We start from the raw sequence: 19114 nt of genomic DNA on the forward strand, positions 1-19114 counted from the left end.
TTTTGAGGTTTTTAAAAGCTAAGTGGGCCTTTGCCAGTTTTACAACCCAGAAATGTTTTTTCTCAAGGACCTGGGCACCATCTCTGAAATGTTAGCTTAACTTCCAGAAAGCACCTGGGTCCGAGTTGCAAGCCTACCTTCTGTGGTAACAACATGAGAAATTTATTTCCCCTTTGGATAAATACAATTAGCAAACACAAATGGTTGCTCCAATTGCCAGGTTAATTTAGGATGAACTCTCTGTGACAAATGGTGCTGTCAAGTCCTCTCATTTGAGAACACGGATGTTATGGGTTGCACCTGCCTTGCCTGGCTCTGTAAAAGTGAGATTTCTTGCTGTCTTTGCAGTTTCTTTAGCAGACTGCCTCTGATATGCACCACATTCTGGCTTAATGCTTATTCAATACTATATAACTGTTTTCACCCTCCTCCCTTCTCCTGTGGAATTATTTTGGGCTGGCAGAGTCTGTGTTTCTAACGGTAGAAACCCGCCTGGCCGCAAAGGGCTTCAGGAGAACTTGCACAACCTGAACTAATATAAGAATTAGCCCCCTACCTCCATCCCAGCATTTGCAGCGGGTGCTGTCCGCGCACCTCCCAGCCGCAGCACAGATCTAGTCAGCCAGAACAGTAGATTCCCGCATCCCTATTTTTAGCTGCCGCAACTCCCAAGGTCACGTTACCCACCGGCTGGTAGCACCCGTGAGCGCCGGTTCACGCTCCGCCCTGTCCCGCCCTAGCCACGCCCACGCCACGCTAAGGGTGGAGCAGCCGGCAGAGCGTTAGTCAGGAGCCAGGAGTCCGCGCCCTGCGGCCCGCGGCCCGCGGCCCGCAGCGATGAAGATCTGGAACTCGGAACACGTGTTCGGGTGAGGTCGGGCTCCGGGCCACTGTGGGGTCCCGGCTGGCTCCGGCTCCTGCCCCCCGAGCCGCTGGGGGAGGCCAGGAAAGACCGAACCCCATACCTGGCCCTCGCATAACCTGCCCAGCCCAGCGCTGACCGTTCCCAGACCGCAGCCTTTGCCTCATAAAGAGGCACAGACAGGCTTTCTGACCCTTCTAGAGGCGTCGTTAGGTAGAGAGACGGTGCAGTGCTGTTTGATGGAGGCGCCGCCTGACTGAGGGAGGCAGTGGTGGGATTATTGAAGCGCGGAGGAAGGGATTGGCCTTTCTTTTCGAGGGTCACGGAGGGCGGAGCCGCGGGATGCATCTCAGCTCGTATAGGGCCCAAAGGCTGGGGCTGGGAGCACCCTCCTTGGCGTGGTGTCCCTGGTGGAGTGGACGCGGCACGGAGGGACCCGGAAAGGTGACTGCACACTCTTCAGCCCACCGAGGAGCAGGCCTGATCTCGCCTATACCCTGTTCTTAATTGGGGCAAGGGGCACGGGATCCTAGGGATATTAGAGGACCGGAGAGCGGCCCGGTCTTTTGCTGAGATTTATACAGAGCAAATGATCACAATTTTTTTTTTTAATGAAGGGTCCACAGCAGCCCAGAAGCTTGGGAGAAATCCAGATGTGGAGAAAGCATGTGGGGGGCTGTGGCATGGAATGCACTTGTGGGCATGGAAGGCCTCCAAGCTAGCATGGAAAACTGGGAGCAGTTTAAGAGTGCCTCCGTGACGTAAATGGTACCTTCGTCGTACGTCATCCATCAGTGACACTCTGAAATCATTCTTTAATATTTTTTAAAGGAATAAAGATCTTTAAATTCCCTGACCCCACTTAGAGAAACATTTCATTTTTGAAAAAAATATCAACAATAATTAAAAATTAATTTAAAAAAATTAAAAACCGCTTGAAGTGGAATTGTCACTCAGGCCTTTTTATGTAAAATTATAATAAAAATGTATCAAGTGATTAAAACCTCTAAATTATTTTTAATCAAACCTTTAGACTTGATAGGGTTTAATTTTAGTGTTAATTTTTGTACAGCCTGCAGCCTTTTTGAACTGGGGTTCCCTGAGAGACTAGGTGAAAGCCCCAGTGAGAAGGACACCAGAGATTCTTCTCTCAGTTCTCCCAAGGATGGGACATAACTGGCACCATCTAGATGCAGAGGGGAAAAGTTAAGTCATTGCCTACTGTAGATGCCTGGGCAGTGGGGCTGTTTTCTGGTGGAATAGTTGACAAGTGCTGCCCTAGAAGTAGGTGAAATGTTGGTTTACAAGCAGAAGTGAATTGTCAGCTCTGAAAAGTCACTATTGATAAAACCCATCCATTTAAAGTGTACAATTCAATAACTGTTAGTAAATTTAGACTTGTACAGCTATCATCACAGACCAGTTTTAGAAAACTTCCGTCATCCTACAAAAACCCCTTATGCCCATTTACAGACACTCTCCACTATCATTCCCAGCCTGAGACTACTGCTAATATGATTTCTGTTTCTATAGATCTGTCTTTCCTGGATATTTCATGTAAATGTAACCATACAATATGCAGTCTTTTGTGTCTGGCTTCTTTCACTTAGCATACTTGTGTTTGAGGTTCATCTGTGTGGGGGACTGTACCAGTGCATCATTCGCTTTGTATCTCTGGCACCCTGCCAGTGCCTGGCACATAGTAGGTGTTCGGTGAGGGGCTGAGAAATCTCATGGAGATCAGATGCCTTTCCAAAATGAGGGTGGCTGCCTGCCAAAAGAATTCTTATTAACCTCCAAGCTGCTGTGGACTTGGTGCTGATCCCTTGCTATTGATTTTTGAAGTTGACAGCAAAAGCCCATAATGAAAATTGACAGATGTGGAGTGCAGCTGATTGAGGACAATGTTGGGTAGGCCCCTGTGGCCTCCAGGTTTCAAATGACATAGTACTGTGCCATGGCACAGCAGACTGGGAGGCCCAGCTTTCTGGCTGGGCTTATTGTGCAGTTCTCCCCTTGCTTAGTCTGATTTTTTTGTTCTTTGAGGGTTATTGATCTTTCTTTTCCTTTTTATACTTGTTCCTTTTTATATATGTCTGTTGTGCTGTCACTTGAATATTTGATCAAAATTAATTTGCTCTGGAAAAGCAAGAAATAATTAGACACAAAACTTTTGATCATATCAAGATTTCTTTGGGCCAGCCAAGTGGCTCAGTTGGTTAAGAGCACAAGCTCTGAGCAACAGGGTCGCCGGTTCAATTTCCTCATGGGCCAGTGGGCTGCACCCAAGCTGAGCCGCTGCTGGCAGAATGGCTCAGCTGGTGAGAGCACATGCTCCTAACAACAAGGTTGCTGGTTCGACTCCCACGTGGGATGGTGGGCTACGCCCACCTGCAACTAAGATTGAACACGGCACCTTGAGCTGAGCTGCCAACAGGCAGCTGGATGGCTCAGTGGTTAGAGCTTGTGCTCTTAGCAACAAGGTTTCCAGTTCGACTCTCACATGGGATGGTGGGCTATGCCCGCCTGCAACCAAGATTGAACACGGCACCTTGAGCTGAGTGTCTGCGAGCTGCTGATGGGCGGCCGGATGACAACTGGACTTGGAGCTGAGCTAGCTGCGCCCTCTACAACTAAGATTGAAGGACAACAACTTGGCTGTTCTCCTTCCCCAATTTCCCAACACTGTTCCCCTTCCCCAATTCCCCAGTAAAAAATCTTAAAAAAAAAAAAAAAAGATTTCTTTGTCCACAATCCCAAAGAAATCCCAGGGACTGGAGAGCAATATAAACATGCCTACAAAATGGAGAACCCTTTGGGAAAGCCATCTGAATTAGCATGTGTGTTATACCTAGGCAGGGTTTAAGATAGTCTAAATACTAATGGAAAATATAGGTCTGAAATATAAAAATATAGAAAGGGGCATTTAAAAGTTGACAGGTTTATAAATTTCATTTTTACAGCATTGACTTAGGTTTCAGGTAGACCTATATAAGCTTCAAGAACAGAGCCATCACAAGTACATTTTCGTCAGAGATTCAAGGCCATACTTTCGGTGGATTCTAACAGCTACAATGAAAGATGTCTAGTAGGTGATGTCCATCACAGAAAGTACGGGCTTTTGGAGGAGATGATGCCCTAAAGTATGTTTGCTTTCTAGCCAGGAGCAGGAGGAAAACGCCACTCCCCCCACCACTGTTTTTATAAATGGGACAAATTGAACATTACAGATAAGAGTTGAAGCACCTCCCCCGTGCTATACTGCCCCACCCCTCTCTCCCCACAGGGAGTCAAAATTGTGAATTGTGTATGGAGGGGTATCCTTTTGAAGGTGTATATTCTATTTGACTACATTTGTGTGTTTATCCATAAACAATATGTTATATTGTTTGTTGTTTTAAAATAGAAATCAATGACATCTTGTACAGATGTTTTGACAATTTCCCTTCTCAACAGTTTGGTTTTGAGATCTAAGTGTGTGTGTGTGTGTGTGTGTGTGTGTGTGTGTGTGTGTGTGTGTGTGTAATAGCTATATAATATTCCATTGTATGAATGTTATAATTTATCCTTTCTCTTATTCAAAGGACATTAAGTTTTCCCAATCACATTACAAACCATACTGCAGCGAGCACCTCTGTATATACTTCTGGTCCATTTAATCAAGGACCCACTTAGATCAGCAATTCTTAAACTCTTCAGCCTCAGGACTTCTTTATACTCAGAAAATATTGGGAACCCTGAACACTTTTTGTTTATATGAATTGTAGCTATCAATATTTACCATATTAGAAATTAAGAACTTATTCATGAAAATGAACAATAAACCCATTATAACGTAAATAACATTTTTTTATTTTAAAAAACCCTATATTTCCTCCAAACCCCCAAACTAGTAAGAAGACTGGCAGTGTTTTTAGGTTTTTGTTTTGTTTTGCTAATTTCTATAATGTCTAGCTTAATAGAAGATGGTTTGATACTCATATCTGCTTCTGCATTCAATGTTTTACAATCTGTTGTTTTGGTTGAAGTATATAAATAAAACCCAGCTTCACATAGTGTGTGAATAAAACCCAGTTGGAAAAGGTATGAGTATTTTAATAGTTTTTAAAGTTACTGTGGCTATTCTTTTCTATACAACAAAACAAGTGTTAGTTTCCCAATGTATTGTAGTGTAAAATCTGAAACCATAATGATCAGAGTAATTGGCCTCTCCTGTGATTTGAGTGGGTCTTTCACCAATGCAATGTGTGATTTTGTAGCATCTTGCACAGGTCATTTGGAATATATGGGTTCACCAGGTTACAGTATGGGGCAGTCATCAGGCTCATGGGAGCAAATACAAGTTTTCTAAGATTCCAATTTTCACTTGCAACTCAAATTTTATTGTTGGCAACAAATACTATGTTGTTTTCCTTGAAATGATAGGCTTACTTCATTAATTTTTAGGAAAATGTCTGCCAAATACTGCAGTCTGAATAACCAAAGTTTGTCCCTGAGTTGTTTCAAGTAGAAGTGTTGGGTATAGAAAGAAGCAGCCAGCTGGGCCCACCAGGCCCACCACCCAAACAGCTGCCCAGAGACTTCCCGGCCTCCATGGACCTCTGTTTGCCGCAGAAACACTCCATGCGCTCTTCCTATGCCCTGACTCAAAATATTAAAAGTACTTGGGTCTAGATGTAATCAAATGAATAATTTTACTATTTTATCACAGATATAGTCTTAAGAAACACTGGCATGGCTTTCCTGAGTGCACAGCAGTGAGCAGTGACCACAACTGCAGTTTGAGACCCTGGTCTTAATTTGTGGGGCGAGGCCAGCAATTACCCACTGCTGCTTTTACAGTGTAAATGTCAGTAGGGTGAAAAGGACAAATCATGTTTTAGTAGGACTGTGAAACAGTTTTGGCCTTGCAGACTTCCTGAAAGGGCCTGGGAACCTCTGGGTGTGTGGGCCACTCTCAGAACCACAGGTCTGGGCCTACAGTCACTTTAAGTAGGGTGCAGGGACACTTTGCCTTGTTTGTGGGTACCTTCATCTCTTCTTTTCTTTTTTTTTAGCTTGCTAATATGGAAATTTCAAAAGTATGCAAAAGTGGAGACTAGAATAATAAACGCTCAGTGCCATCTCCCAGGTTGACAGTTGCCCTCTTACAGCCAGTCTAGTTTCATGCATCCCCTCCCACTGCTCCTTCCTCCATATTATTTTAAGAAATACCAGACATCCTATAATTTCATCCCACTTCCTGTTTCTGACACCCTCACAGTGCATAGAGAGAAGCCTTGGTTGTTCCTTCCCACTCCCCAGTGTGGGAACTGGAATGAATCCTTCCAACTTCCTGGCACCAGCACTGTGTGCTCCATGTAGCCACCTTGCAGTGGAGCACAGAGGCCTCCCATCCTGGGAATGGGTTCCCATTCCATCGTGGCCACCATGAACCATGGCCATGGACTGCTCCTCATGGGGATAAACTTCAGTAATTCCTTCTGTGCCTAACCTAAGCAGCTGAAAACCCTGATAGGTGGGTCGTACCTTTTCTCCATCTCCAGGTAAACTGCACTTTCAGGGGTTATGCCAGCCTATGTCTACCAGCAGTTCATGTCTTCCCGTATTCCCACATCCTCTGCAACACTTAATGTTGCCAGACTTCTCAGGTTTTGCCAATTGATTGTGTCGGGCTATTTTCTTTAACCAAGAATTGTGTGATACTGACTTGCTATACTTAAACTTTGTTATTTAAAAATTACTGTGTTTACCATTTCCTTCCATTATTCTGTCGATGTTACCTTGTGTGGTTATCCTTCTATAATTAGTGGAATTATTTATTATGTGAATATTTTAACCAGGTTGTATTTAGTTTAAATCACTAGAAAGATGCAAGGTTTTTATATAAGAGAAACATTATTGTGTGAGATATGCTTAATACAAATATTTCCTCAACTTTTAGTTTTAAGTAATTTTAAAATGCATAGCCTATTCTTAAATTAATGGTTTTTACGAGAGCAACCCTTAGGAACTTGACTTACAAGGCTCACAGATTATTTCATTGAGAAGGCCCGCCTGTGTAACTGGGACCCTTTCTGCTTTCATATATCTTTAGATTCTTCTTCCTTCCTACGGTCTTGGGTTGACCATGTCTCTGACAGGTCTTCCTCAGAGAAGAAAGGGCTCACTCTATGTATCCTACTGAGTGAACAGGACCAGCCAGATCTCTGCTTCTTCATCTCTTTATGTTAAAGCCAGTGAACACATTAACTTAGTGACATGATTCCGTGGTTTGAAAAAGCATTTCTTTGTTGAAGAGAAGGGATCCTAGACCAGGCTCTGACAATTTAGAGGCCATGGAATGTAATGGAAAGAACATAGGGTAGGGAGCTGGAAAACCTGGTTCTAGTCTGGACCCTGTTGCTAACTTTTTGACCTGGACAAGAGTTTTACGAGGATAAAGTAGATTAATGGTCAATAAATTATACTATTTTAAAAGGACATCAGATATGGGACAAAAACCTTCAATATGTTCATAATCTCTGATATTTGATTTAGTAATTCCATTTCTAGGAATTCATCCTAAGGAAAAATTAGGTATGTTGAAACTAGTATACATAAATGTTCACTACTTCTTTATTTTACAGTGCAAAATTGAAAGCAATCTAACCTACCATTGGGGAATGGTTAAATATAAATATCCACAGGATGACCTAGTGTGCTATTTATAATCACATTTCTGATATAGGAAAATGTTCATCATCAGTTAAATATAAAAAGCAGATGATAAGTCCATATATTGAGCATGATCCCAGTTTAATTTTAATTTTTTTGAAGTGTGTGTGTGTGTGTGTGTGTGTGTGTGTGTCTAGTTCTTGAGTATGGCTGTGTCTACACATGCTGTTCAAACATGTCTGGGTACATCTGGAAAAATGATTGTGTCATTGAGACATCTTTGCAGGGGGCTCAGATGCCTCCTAGGAGTGCACATACATTCTGAAGGAAGGAAGAATTAGGATAGTGAGCTCTGTGGGGGAAGGTCTACCCTAAATACACCGTGATGGCACCTGACTTGGCTCCCACTAGACTTGTGTCTGAGGTTTGGAGCCTAAACAATCATAGAGTTGGGGAAAGTAGTGAGGCAGCGAGTACCTGGTTTGGGACCTCTGATGACAGGATACAAAACAGGGATACAAGTATCTACGTCCTCACCTCAAGGGCTCAGGGCCAGAGAAAGAATAGTGGCATCCTGCAGGAGAAGCCTCAGGGAGAGCACGAACACACCTGGGGACTCCTACACAAACTGGTTATCTTTGGAAAAGTGGAATTCTGGGTGACCTTATTTCTCCATACCTTTTTTATTTTTTTAGAATTTGAACCCATATTTTTTGCAACCAGAAAAAGATATTTGGCCACTTCAAGTCATGTACCACTTAGAAGTTGAAACAAAGTAGTTGCTTCTTCATAGTGCATCAGTAACTGAGAGCAATAGCCTGTTCTAGATACCCATCAGACAGGTGTGTTTTTCTGTTATAATAGTGTTGAGCTGCCCGGTGTTGAGGTGGTCAGTTAGGACAAGGAGCCCAAGTGGAAATCACACCCAAACCTTCATTCACTGCAACAGTGTAGGCAAGAGGCAAAAATGGTGCCAACTCCCCAGTGTTCCGTCCCCTCCATGGAACAGCACAGGGTGACAGGCAGGGGATGGTGAGAATTGTCTCACTGCCCAAAAGCCCCAAACTAAAGCCTTCTGCTTCTTTATGGACTGGAGGAAGGGTGGAAGAAGGAGGAAGTGCTGAGACAGAAAAGGGCTGGGCCAGAGGGAAGGAAAGTGACTCGACCAAGGGCCCCCAATGATACGGAAGTCCCTGAGTTGGAGACTCCTGGGCTAGGAATGCAGACCTGGTGAGCATAGCCGCCCGGGGCCTAAGTCCTTGTCTGTGCACCAGGTTCTCAGTGAGACCTAGTAGCAAAGCCTTCTGATTGCCCCTGGGCAGCCCAGAAGGATTATGGGATACAGGATTTAGGTCTGGGGCCTGATTCCTCAGATATATTTGTTTGAATATACCTTAAATTAAAACCAAAAGAAAAACTTTTAATAACAGCATTAACACTGATTTTCATTTCACTCTGTGGCACAAGCATCTCTGGCTCCCAGTGCCACTCGCATACTTTACAAACCATAGAATTGCCTGCTTATGCTGGGTGATTATATTTTTCCTGCCAGCCACCCATGGGACATGGTCATCAAGGCTGCTATGAGGAAGTACCCGAATCCGATGAACCCGTGTGTTGTGGGAGTCGATGTGCTGGAGCGCAGTGTGGACTGCCGTGGCCGGCTTCACAGCCACCGCCTCCTCAGCACCGAGTGGGGGCTGCCTGCCCTCGTGAGAGCGGTGAGCCCGCAGCTGCTTGCCCCTGCTGGTACCCGCTTCACCCGGCTACACCTGCGTCGCCCTGGCTACACCCGCATTCCCCCCAATCCCCCCATCACCCTGGCTACACCCACTTTGCCCCAGCTGGCACCCATCTGCAGGAAATGACAGCCCTCTCTTAGAGTGCCCACCTGGCATTTCTGGGAAGCCCAATAGATAGTTTGTTCCTCTGTAAACGTCCGTTAACTGTTCATTTCCATGGGTCCTGACACGTAGCGAGGGTCCCCCACCCTCAGCCCATGCCACCACAGAATCCTCTTCTGCATCACTCTACTCTTGTATCCATTTGCTTGCGCTGCCATAATAAAACACCACAGAGTTGGGGGCTTTAACCACAAGCCTTTGTTTCCTCTTGGTTCTGGAGACTGGAAGTCCAAGAGCAAGGTCCGGCAGGGTGGTTTCCTCTGAGGGCTGTGAGGGAAGAGTCTGTTCCAGCTCCTCCTTGGCTCGCAGATGGCTGCCCTCTCCCTGCCTCCTCACATGGTCGTCCCTCCTGTCAACCCCAGACCTCTGCATGGCACCCTCCCTCTCTCCTTGGCTGTGCCACTGGCATAGGGGCCTTCCCACTCTTGCCCCAGCTCCGTTTTAATAAATGCTCCAGAGCATTTATTACTGTTATATACTCTACTTGAATTCATTCTTTTAATGTCTGTCCTACCTGTTAGAACAGAAGCACCAGAAGTTGCTGCACAGGGGCTGTTTATCACTGCATCCCCAGCTGTGTAGATACGGGAATTAATAAATGAAATGGTATTTTCTGTCTCATGCCACAAAATGAAAATTTTAAAACATTACTATGCTAGTTTTGCTTTGTTTTTTAGATTTTGGGAACCAGTAGGACTTTGACATACATCAAAGAACATTCTGTTGTGGATCCAGTGGAAAAGAAAATGGAACTGTGTTCCACCAATGTAAGCAATGGCCTAAGATGAGAAAGGGACTTGGTATTTCGTGGTGATGGTGCGTAGTGATCTTTTTTTTTTCCTTAGAAAGGCTGAACTTATTTAGTAGTATTTACTTATCTTTTTATTCCAGTATAATAAATGTATAGAAAAATGCAAATAATGATAAATTGTCACAAAGTGAACACAACTGTGTAACCAGCAGACAGATCAGGAGATAGAATGTGAGCATTGTGCTCCTTTCCAGTCCCTCCCCAGCTCCCCCCCACACACACACCCCGCAAGACAACTGCTGCCCTGACTTAGAACAGCAGAGATGATTTTTAGCAGTAGTTTTATTTTTCTTTGGATTTAGCAATTTTAAAAGTGACTTTCCTCCTTTACTCTCCTCTCACTTGCTCAATCAAAAAACATATTGGCCTAATGCACATTCAAAGAACATGTTGGTGAGAATGCATGGGCTAGGAACAGGGTGTATTTTATAAAATCTCACTCTGTGGATCATGTCACTGTATGCTGGAAGATTAGGTTCAGAACCACTTATAGTCCTTGGCATACCATCTTCAATTTTTGCCAGTGGCTCCCTTCCCTCATCCCAGGCAGCCCTTCTGCTGTCAAGTCACAGGGAGCCTGGCAGGCGTCCCCTCCATCAACCAATCCTGACAATTTATGTATTCTGTTCTCTCTCCTCTACTTGGAAAATTCTACTTTGTCCTTCACGAAAGCTTAGTTGTCAGTAAAGAGGGTTGGTTCATACTACAATGAGAACTAGTGGCAAGGAAATAGGGCTTGGAGTAGGACACATGTGAACCTATATCCTAAAATTATCGCTGTATGGCTAAATGACTGTATATGTCACTTATTAATCTTTTCTGAGTCTCATATTCCTTGTCTAAAAAAAATCTCAAAGTATTTTTATGAGGATTAATGAAAGGAAATAAGGTTTATAAAATACTGTGCCTATAATAAAAATATTGCACATAAAATGATAATAGCTGATTGGAATTTAATTGTTAATGTTGGTAAATATTTCCACACACTGTAATGACTGTAACTAATGAGACTCTTTTGATTACTCTATGCTCAATAGGAGGGAAGAGATTTCGGGGCTAACCGCTTAGCTGGAACAGTGAAGCTAGGGGGAGGATTTCAGTGTGAGATTATTACATGAGCAAAAGATAAATGCTTTAAGTTTATCATTGCTGGAAGATTATATTGCTTTTGACCACTTAAACTTTTTAAAAAAATGGTCTTATATTGGAATTGGCTCTTTGCTAAAATAGTAAATTGGGTTAAACAAAAATAAAATTCTAGAGCTCCATTGGCCAATGTGGCAACAACATGTGGCTATTTCCATTTAAATTAATTAGGATTAATTAAAATAAAAAGTTCCTCAGTCATTGTAGCCACATTTCAAGTGTTCATTAGGCACACATGTTAAGTGGCTTCCACAATGGACAGCACAGATATAGGACATTTCTTATATCAGAGAAAATTCTGTGGGACAGTGTTATTTTAAATAGGTTTTAACGAAAAAGATTAAAAATGTACACAAGGGTCTAGTTGGTTTAGGAAACAGCACTGGAGGAAGCAAGGTCTATACAACCTTGCTCTCCAGTCTGTGTAGATTCAGGGCTCTGCCCTGTGAAACCCCAGGACACAGTATCCCAAGCCAGGGTCTGCCCTTGGTGGGTGAGAAGCGTCTTGCTTATTTACCTACATGCTAACCCAGCAATATTGTGTCCTTTTCTGCTGAGGGTTTGGCAGTTTGAGAGAACAGGTTTTCCCACCATCTGAAAGTAGAGCATTCCTACGAAACCTTTTGTAACCCTAAAATGATGAAGTAGTTACCTTAGGACACATCTTGCTAATCAGTGCACAAAATAAATGGAGATAAAGCACAGATGCTCACAGCCACAGTTCACATCTGTGGTGGCTTGATGCTGAGATGCTGAGTGTAGTTTCTGGAGTAGGAGCTTGGCGGGGCCACTCCCTCTGCTTGGGGTGCACACTACAAAACAAACCCTGAATGCTATTTTAGCTTTTTACCTTTTTTTCATAAAAGCAAAGATCCTCTTTGGATTTCTTTGGTTAGCAAGAACGGGGACTAATATAGGTCATTCCTAAAAGTAGTGGCATATGTGAACTTTCAAAGAGTTGGGGATATCTGTCCCTTGAAGGCAAGCCCAACTCAGGTTTGGGTGGGGTGTGGAGAGAGGGCAGGTGACAGTTGCCAGGAGCAGCAGCCAGGAATCAGTTTCCCTGGGACTTGATGTGGTGGTGCTTCCTGGGCCTAAATATTTCTTATGTTCTGGCTCCAGGAATTGCTGTTTGGGGTTGGAAGAGTATGGGCAGATGGTTTGCAAAGAAATGCAAGAGAAATAGAACCTAAAGCCATTGTTTCTGTTTTTAAGATCACACTCACAAACTTGGTGTCGGTGAATGAGAGGTTGGTGTACACACCCCATCCAGAGAACCCTGAAATGTACGTCATCTTGTGCTGGCATTGACATGGTAAACTCCAAGGTCAGGGTGGGGTGGAGCCTCCCCCCTCAGGGTTACTCATCCCTTTACTTTTTGCTCTTCTGTAGGACTGTGCTCACACAAGAAGCCATCATCACTGTGAAGGGGATCAGCCTTGGCAGCTATCTGGAAAGTTTAATGGCCAACACAATATCATCCAATGCAAAGAAGGTATGGATGTTTGTCTGGCCCCAGCGTGTGCTCTAGCTGTTAAGTGCCAGAATAAGAGGGTGAAATGTGTAGCCCCGTAAGTCCTGATTCCTGGGCTCTCTGTCTAGTTGAGCTCATAATACCACAGCATGTTCCACAATTACATTCAAAACCAGTGGCAGGGGAGACTGGCCCATCTGAAGGGAAAGTGTCGGGGAAACCCGGCAGAGGCAACTACCACTTCAAAGAGCTGAAATATCATAGGCTCAGTGAACAAAACAAACCCCACACATCAAAAGGAGCGTGTTTACATTGTCAGGCAGTATATTTGGGATTTTTAGTAGTTTCATATTTGATAGGCATTATGTGGCTTCAGCAAAACCTCTCCATTTGCGAAGTTTCCCTGGAGTTTGCTGCCGCCTTTGCATCCCCGCTCTGGCAGGATAGGGGATGAGCTTGGTGGAGGTGAGAGGAGAAAGGATGGACCCAGGAGGCCATCCTCCCTGGGGTCCCTGAGTGGAGGACTCAACCTTAGTGAGGCAGAGACTGTTCACAGAGTCCAGGTTGCCCTTCACTCCAGCAGAGTTGATGGAGAGAGCTTGGATATGTGGAAGTTCAAGGTAATGTCACTTGCCAGAGCAGGGTCTTGGCTTTTTACTGTAGCTTACCTCACAGATTCACATCTTCCCCAGGCTGTCCTCCCTTTGCCACCACCGCTGACTCTTCCCCTCTTCCTTTCTCTCCTGTTTTTTTTTTTTTGTCTGTTTTTGGTTAGAAGTGATTCTTCACTTTTGAGATGTTAGATGCTGTCGAAGCTGTACTTCCCTAACTATGATGCTTGAGTCGCAACTTAGTGGAAAACCACTTATGACTTTCATTTAGTCTAGTCATTAATAGAAGAGCCAATCTGCCCCATTATTTAGAACAATCCAGATTTGAGAAACATATGCAGTAGCTTAGCTCAGGTCAGGGAAGGTAGGGGAACCAAGGTGAACCAAGGTGTCTGAAGCTACACACATCGTGTCCCCACTGCGAGCCCTCCTGGGAGGAGACAGAACTTTACTGGCCTTTGTGTGTCACGGGTCTGGCTTAGGCAGGCACCCTAAATGTTTGTGAAAAAAATATTATAGGAGTTAAGTGAATACTAGGTGAGGCCAAAGGCATGTCAGACCTTTATGAGAAAAGTCAGGGTAAACTCAGTGTGGCCAAGTAATTATTTTATTCACTTATCTTAATTAGGGGTTGCTGTGTTGAAGGCCTGACACTGAATCACTGCCTCATCCTAGCAATAGTTACCATCTGACAGCATCCCTGGTTAGTTGGGGAGATGCTGGTGACCTAAGGGTAGGCACAGGAGATGGATATGAAAAGGCAGCTCGTCCGGGGATTCTGGAGCTGAGCTTAGGGACAACGCATGGAGGAGGCCATGAGGGTGGCTGCTCCTTCCCCGCTGTCCTGCACTCAGGAGGTGACGGTGCAGATAAAGGGTGCCAGTGTCAGCATAGCCCAACCTGGTGTGAAAATTTTAGGCAGAATAACATACCACCTTATTTCTGAGCTGAGAAACTGCCTGCTTACACTGAAAGGTTGCTCACAAATAGTTACTTCTGTGTCTTCTTTAAAACTGCAGCACTTTCCTTCTGTTGTTTAAATTACAGGCTTGCAGCTTTCATCTGTAGTGAGAGGCAGATTTCTTACACCATGTTGAAATCTTTCTGTGTTGTTCCAGGGGTGGGCTGCTATTGAGTGGATAATTGAAGATTCTGAAAGCGCTGTGAGCTAACGGGGTCTGCACCCTGCGCCTTGTGATGAACGGTGGGAACTACAGTATTCTTTAACCTGGTAGAGAATTTAGCAACTTGCTAACTACGTGCATAGTGTGAGGTGCTGGAAGAATGTTTCCGTGATGGAGCTGCATGTGGGTTCCAGCCGTGTGTTCCATAGTGTTCTTGGTAGTGAGAAAAACCACGAGGTTCATCTTCCTAATTCATCTCCTTGTTTCATGGCAGGAAACCTGAATACTTGTTTTCTTGTCTCTAATGAAGTACTTGGTTACATTTCCTACAACTTGTGTGTAGTAAAGAGGCTGTCATTATTAGGGCCAGCCGGTGTTAAAGGCTGAGCTAATGGGAGCATTTTTTCATTTGGGATAGGACTTGAACATTTGCCATGTTATTTTAAAGACTACTCTGTGCCCTTGTGGCATCATGGCAGTGAGGAGAAAGGCTGCGTATGTCCTCACTTACTGTAAGCCACTGGCTGTTTCCTTTTAGTGGCAAAAGCCATTTTTAGCATCTCCTTGAGCTTCACAAATACCCCTTGGTTTCTTAGGTCAGCAGAGGCTGATTTGATATTTAATTGATCAACAGTCATCTTCATATCTCATAAGGAAGTCAGAGTTTCCTGCTGCCCTCCCTTTAGAGAATCCTTATACTCCTGCCTTGAAACTCCTCACCCTGTTGACTTTCTGCACTGTGCTGCTCTGGGCCCCGCTTCCCACTGTTAATCTGTCTGCGTGTCTGCATCATCTGTGTACACGTTTGGTGCCTCAATCAGCAAACGAGAGCCGTGTGGTTCAGGCTTCTTTAAGAACTTCTTACTGATTTTGTGTAAATCACTGAAACCTAAATTTGCCAGACACCTTCACCTTGAACCCAAGGCCTTGGTCTGTTGCTGGGTCTCTTTTCTTCCATGGATGCACCACTAAGGTGACCACATGTAGAGAGCCTGCCTGCTGGGTGAACATGGTTTGTGTGGGCAGTGTGGTGTGTGTGATGGTGTCATTTTGAATTGTGGACTCTGTCACATTCTATTTCCTCATACACTAGAGCTAAACTGCCTCAATCTATAATCAGATGCCTCACCCAAAAAATCAAAGAGGAAAGAAAGAAAAGAAGGAAAGGAAGAAAGAAGTGAGTTCTGAATACGGCTCACCAGTTCGGTCTGGAAGAGATGTGGAATCTGCTAGAATCTGTCACCCGCCTGCTGACAACCTCCGCCAGGCTCCTCCGTGGTGACCTCAACAGACAGGAGGTCCTGCCGAGGCACAGGCAGAGTTCTTGCGGTTGCTGAGTGAGACCCAGAGGAACAAGACCTCTAGCAGGAGGAGGACAAGGGCCATGAAGCTACCACTCTGCTATGCCCTGACTGCCGAGCCAGGGTCCCGGGAGCTGGCTCTACCCCCACATCCCAGCTGCCCCCCTGTCAGCATTTAGTTGGATTGTTCTTGTGCCTTTGTCTATTTTCTCCTTAGCAGTAGCACCCAGATATTTCTTGCCAACTCTTGGGATCTCACTAAATAGCTTTTCTCTTTTCAGGTCACACCCCATTTCCCTCCCATGCCCCTTAATTGACAGTTTTCATCACCAGTCTCTTCACACATATCTGGCTACCATCTGTCACTTCAGATGGTGTCACCATGTACCTTTCTCTTCCTCTCATCACTGTGTAGATCTGTACACACTAGAGTAGGGGCATCCACCCCCAACGGTGACGTGTGTGGTTGATAGTACTGTGAGCTTTCTAAACAGAGACAGAATTGGTCAGGAGAGCAAAGCACTCTGTCCTCAGCCTGTAACTAACTAGTCTGTCCTGCCATCTTGGAACCAGCGACCCCAAGTGCTGAAGGCCTGTGTCACTTCTCATAATTCAGACGTGTCTGCAGGGAGAGCCAGTGTTATGATATGGCAGTAACACCACTTGTGATTTTAAGCACTCTGCTGTCTTATTAGCTCCAAGGTACTTCCAATAGGGAGTTTTAATTTTCCCATATTCAAAAGTAAAATGTAAAACCTCTTTTAGTATGTTTCAAATTATAAAAACTTTAGAGACGGCCTCCTCCGTAAAGGATGGGTAGAACTATATTTCGCTATGTTTTTTTAGATAATACTTTTTGTTTGATAATAATATTTCCAATTGAAAATGAAATTACATTCATTTTTATCAGACTATTTTATGCATATAGCTTAAGGTAAAATAGAGTTAAAAGATTTATGGCAAAAACAATCTCTCTTGGGCCGGCCGAGTGGCACGTTGGTTAAAAGTTGGCTTGGGACGCCAGCTGTGGGCCCCAATTCAGATCCCACATGAGGGCCAGTGATGCTGCACCCTCTACAGCTAAGATGCTGAACAACAGCTCAATGTAGAACTGGGCTGCCGTGAGTCGCCAGCGATGGTGTATGCTGCAGCCCATGTTGCAGTGGGCTGCCATGAACTATCATGAGTGGCTGCCGTGAAATGCCGTGAGCAGCCGTCCAGTGGCCGGCAAGTGACTGTCTCACTTGGGAAGAGCGCAATGATAATACCAACATGGGCCAGTGAAGTGACGTCCTCCACAACCAGACTGAAGAGCAAAAGGACAGCAATTTGTCTGTTCTTCTTCCCCAATTCCCCAATAAAATCTAAAACAGAACAAAGCAAACAAACAAACAAAAAACAATCTCTCTTACTTCTTCTGCAAAGCAAGCTTTGATCCTTCTGAGGGGAGTCTCAACTCTTTTAGCAATTTCTGTCATTTATACTAAATTTCTAAATAAGTAAGAATATTCCACTATTTCTTTTTTCTTAGAAATTTCATTTGGGAACAGTGTGTTTTTCCAGGATCCATCAGTTCCAAGTCGAGTAGTTGTCTTCAATCTAGTTGTGGAGGGCGCAGCTCCTTGGCCCATGTGGGAATTGAACTGGCAACCCTGGTGCTATGAGCCTGTGCTCTAACCACCTGAGCTAACCAACCACCTCCCACTATTTCTTTTTTTTGTTTGTTTTAACTTTATTGGAGAACAATGTGTTTTTTGGGGGAACAATGTGTTTTTTCCAGGATCCATCAACTCCAAGTCAAGTTGATGTCCTTCAATCTTAGTTGTGGTTGGCACAGCTCAGCTCCAAGTTCAGCCGCTGTTTTCAATTTAGTTGTGTGGGGGGGTGTAGCCCACCATCCCATGTAGGAGTCGAATTGGCAACCTTGTTGTTAAGAGCATGCGCTCTAACCTACTGAGTCATCTGGCAGCCCACCGGCAGCTCAGCTGCAGTTCAGCTCAAGTCATTATCTTCAATCTAGTTGTGGAGGGTGCAGCTCACTGGCCCATGTGAGAATTGGACCAGCAAATTGTTCAGAGCACGTGCTGTAACTAACTGAGCCACCCAGACGACCTCCTTTCCCCTCCCCGCCCCACTATTTCTTGATTCAACAATTTTATTTTGTTTTATTTTATTTTAGCTGAGCTCCTGCTACCTGTTGGCAGCTCAGCAGCAGCTCAGCTTGGGTCGTGAATGGAACCGGTGACCATGCTGCTCAGAGCTCGCACTCTTGAGCGAGCTCTTAACCAACTGAGCCACTCGGCCGGCCCCTCAACAATTTTAGACATTATCTGTTGACTTCCTGTTGTGGTAGATTATTATTTTATCTCTCTTACATTTTCTTCCCTCCCTTATTTCCCCAATATATCTATACCATATTTATGGTTAAAAGTACATTCAGAGTTTCCATAATTTTGAAGATACATTACTATTTTTGTTACCAAGCTAAACAGTATACCATAATTACATTTTCTTTTTTTTATATAACTTTTTTTCCCCTTGAAGGTAATACTTATCTTATTCTTTTCATCTATTTCATTTAATTTTTAAAAAGTGTCTGGCTGAGTCTTCCACACTCTTCACTCACTCTCTACAGTACCCCATAACATCATTTCCCACAGGTCAAACCTCTTAAGTAAACATATCCCTTTCCGGTTTCCCTGGCGCCATCCTTCCTGGAAGCCTGGTCTCACTCTCCTCTGAAGGAACAGCTGCATGGCTGTCATCATTCCTGGGCATTTCCTAGGCCTGTCTCCTTTCTTGGAGCCCTTGTCTCCTGGATTCCTTGCCTTCCTCTCTTTCTTTCCTATCACCAGATGGAGAAGGACATCTGGTAGCTTCTAAGACTTGACACATCAGAAAATGTCTCTTCTGTTTTCATGCTTCATTCATAGCTTGGCTGGACATATGATTCTAGATAAAAAATTGTTTTGCTCGGAGTTTTATAGGCATTGCTCCATTGTTTTTCACTTTGATTCTTTATCTTCCGTAAGTGGCTTTTTATTTTTTCCTCTCTGAAAGATTTTAGAATATCTTTATCTCTGATGTGAAATTTTATACAGCTAAGCCTTGTTTGAAGTAATCTTTTAAAATTCACTGCATTGTATGTGTTAAATTCCTGTTTTTTATATTATACTATAATTATGTAAGATTTATTGGAGGGAAGTGGGTGAAAGGCATATGGA

At 44.1% G+C, this 19114-nt stretch overlaps 1 protein-coding gene across 14 annotated transcripts in view; it reads left to right on the top strand.

The window, feature by feature from the left end:
• Nucleotides 1–752: 752 nt before the first annotated feature.
• The window catches only part of PRELID3A (PRELI domain containing 3A), a 44868-nt gene continuing 26506 nt past the window's right edge, over nucleotides 753–19114 (top strand). For 8 of the 14 annotated variants that reach the window (XM_019627518.1, XM_019627529.1, XM_019627517.1 and 5 more), the window contains exons 1-5: nucleotides 753–869; nucleotides 9072–9240; nucleotides 10101–10190; nucleotides 12596–12666; nucleotides 12773–12875. In XM_019627518.1, coding sequence (XP_019483063.1) covers nucleotides 838–869; nucleotides 9072–9240; nucleotides 10101–10190; nucleotides 12596–12666; nucleotides 12773–12875 — 465 coding nt within the window. In that variant the 5' untranslated portion in view covers nucleotides 753–837. Of the gene's footprint in view, nucleotides 870–9071; nucleotides 9241–10100; nucleotides 10240–12595; nucleotides 12696–12772; nucleotides 12876–14583; nucleotides 14670–15709; nucleotides 16933–19114 lie in introns of those variants that run through there. The other 6 variants (XM_019627524.1, XM_019627521.1, XM_019627522.1 and 3 more) reach the window with 4 other exon arrangements.

This window comes from Hipposideros armiger, unplaced genomic scaffold, assembly GCF_001890085.2.
Source record: "Hipposideros armiger isolate ML-2016 unplaced genomic scaffold, ASM189008v1 scaffold_735, whole genome shotgun sequence".
Taxonomy (NCBI): domain Eukaryota; kingdom Metazoa; phylum Chordata; class Mammalia; order Chiroptera; family Hipposideridae; genus Hipposideros; species Hipposideros armiger.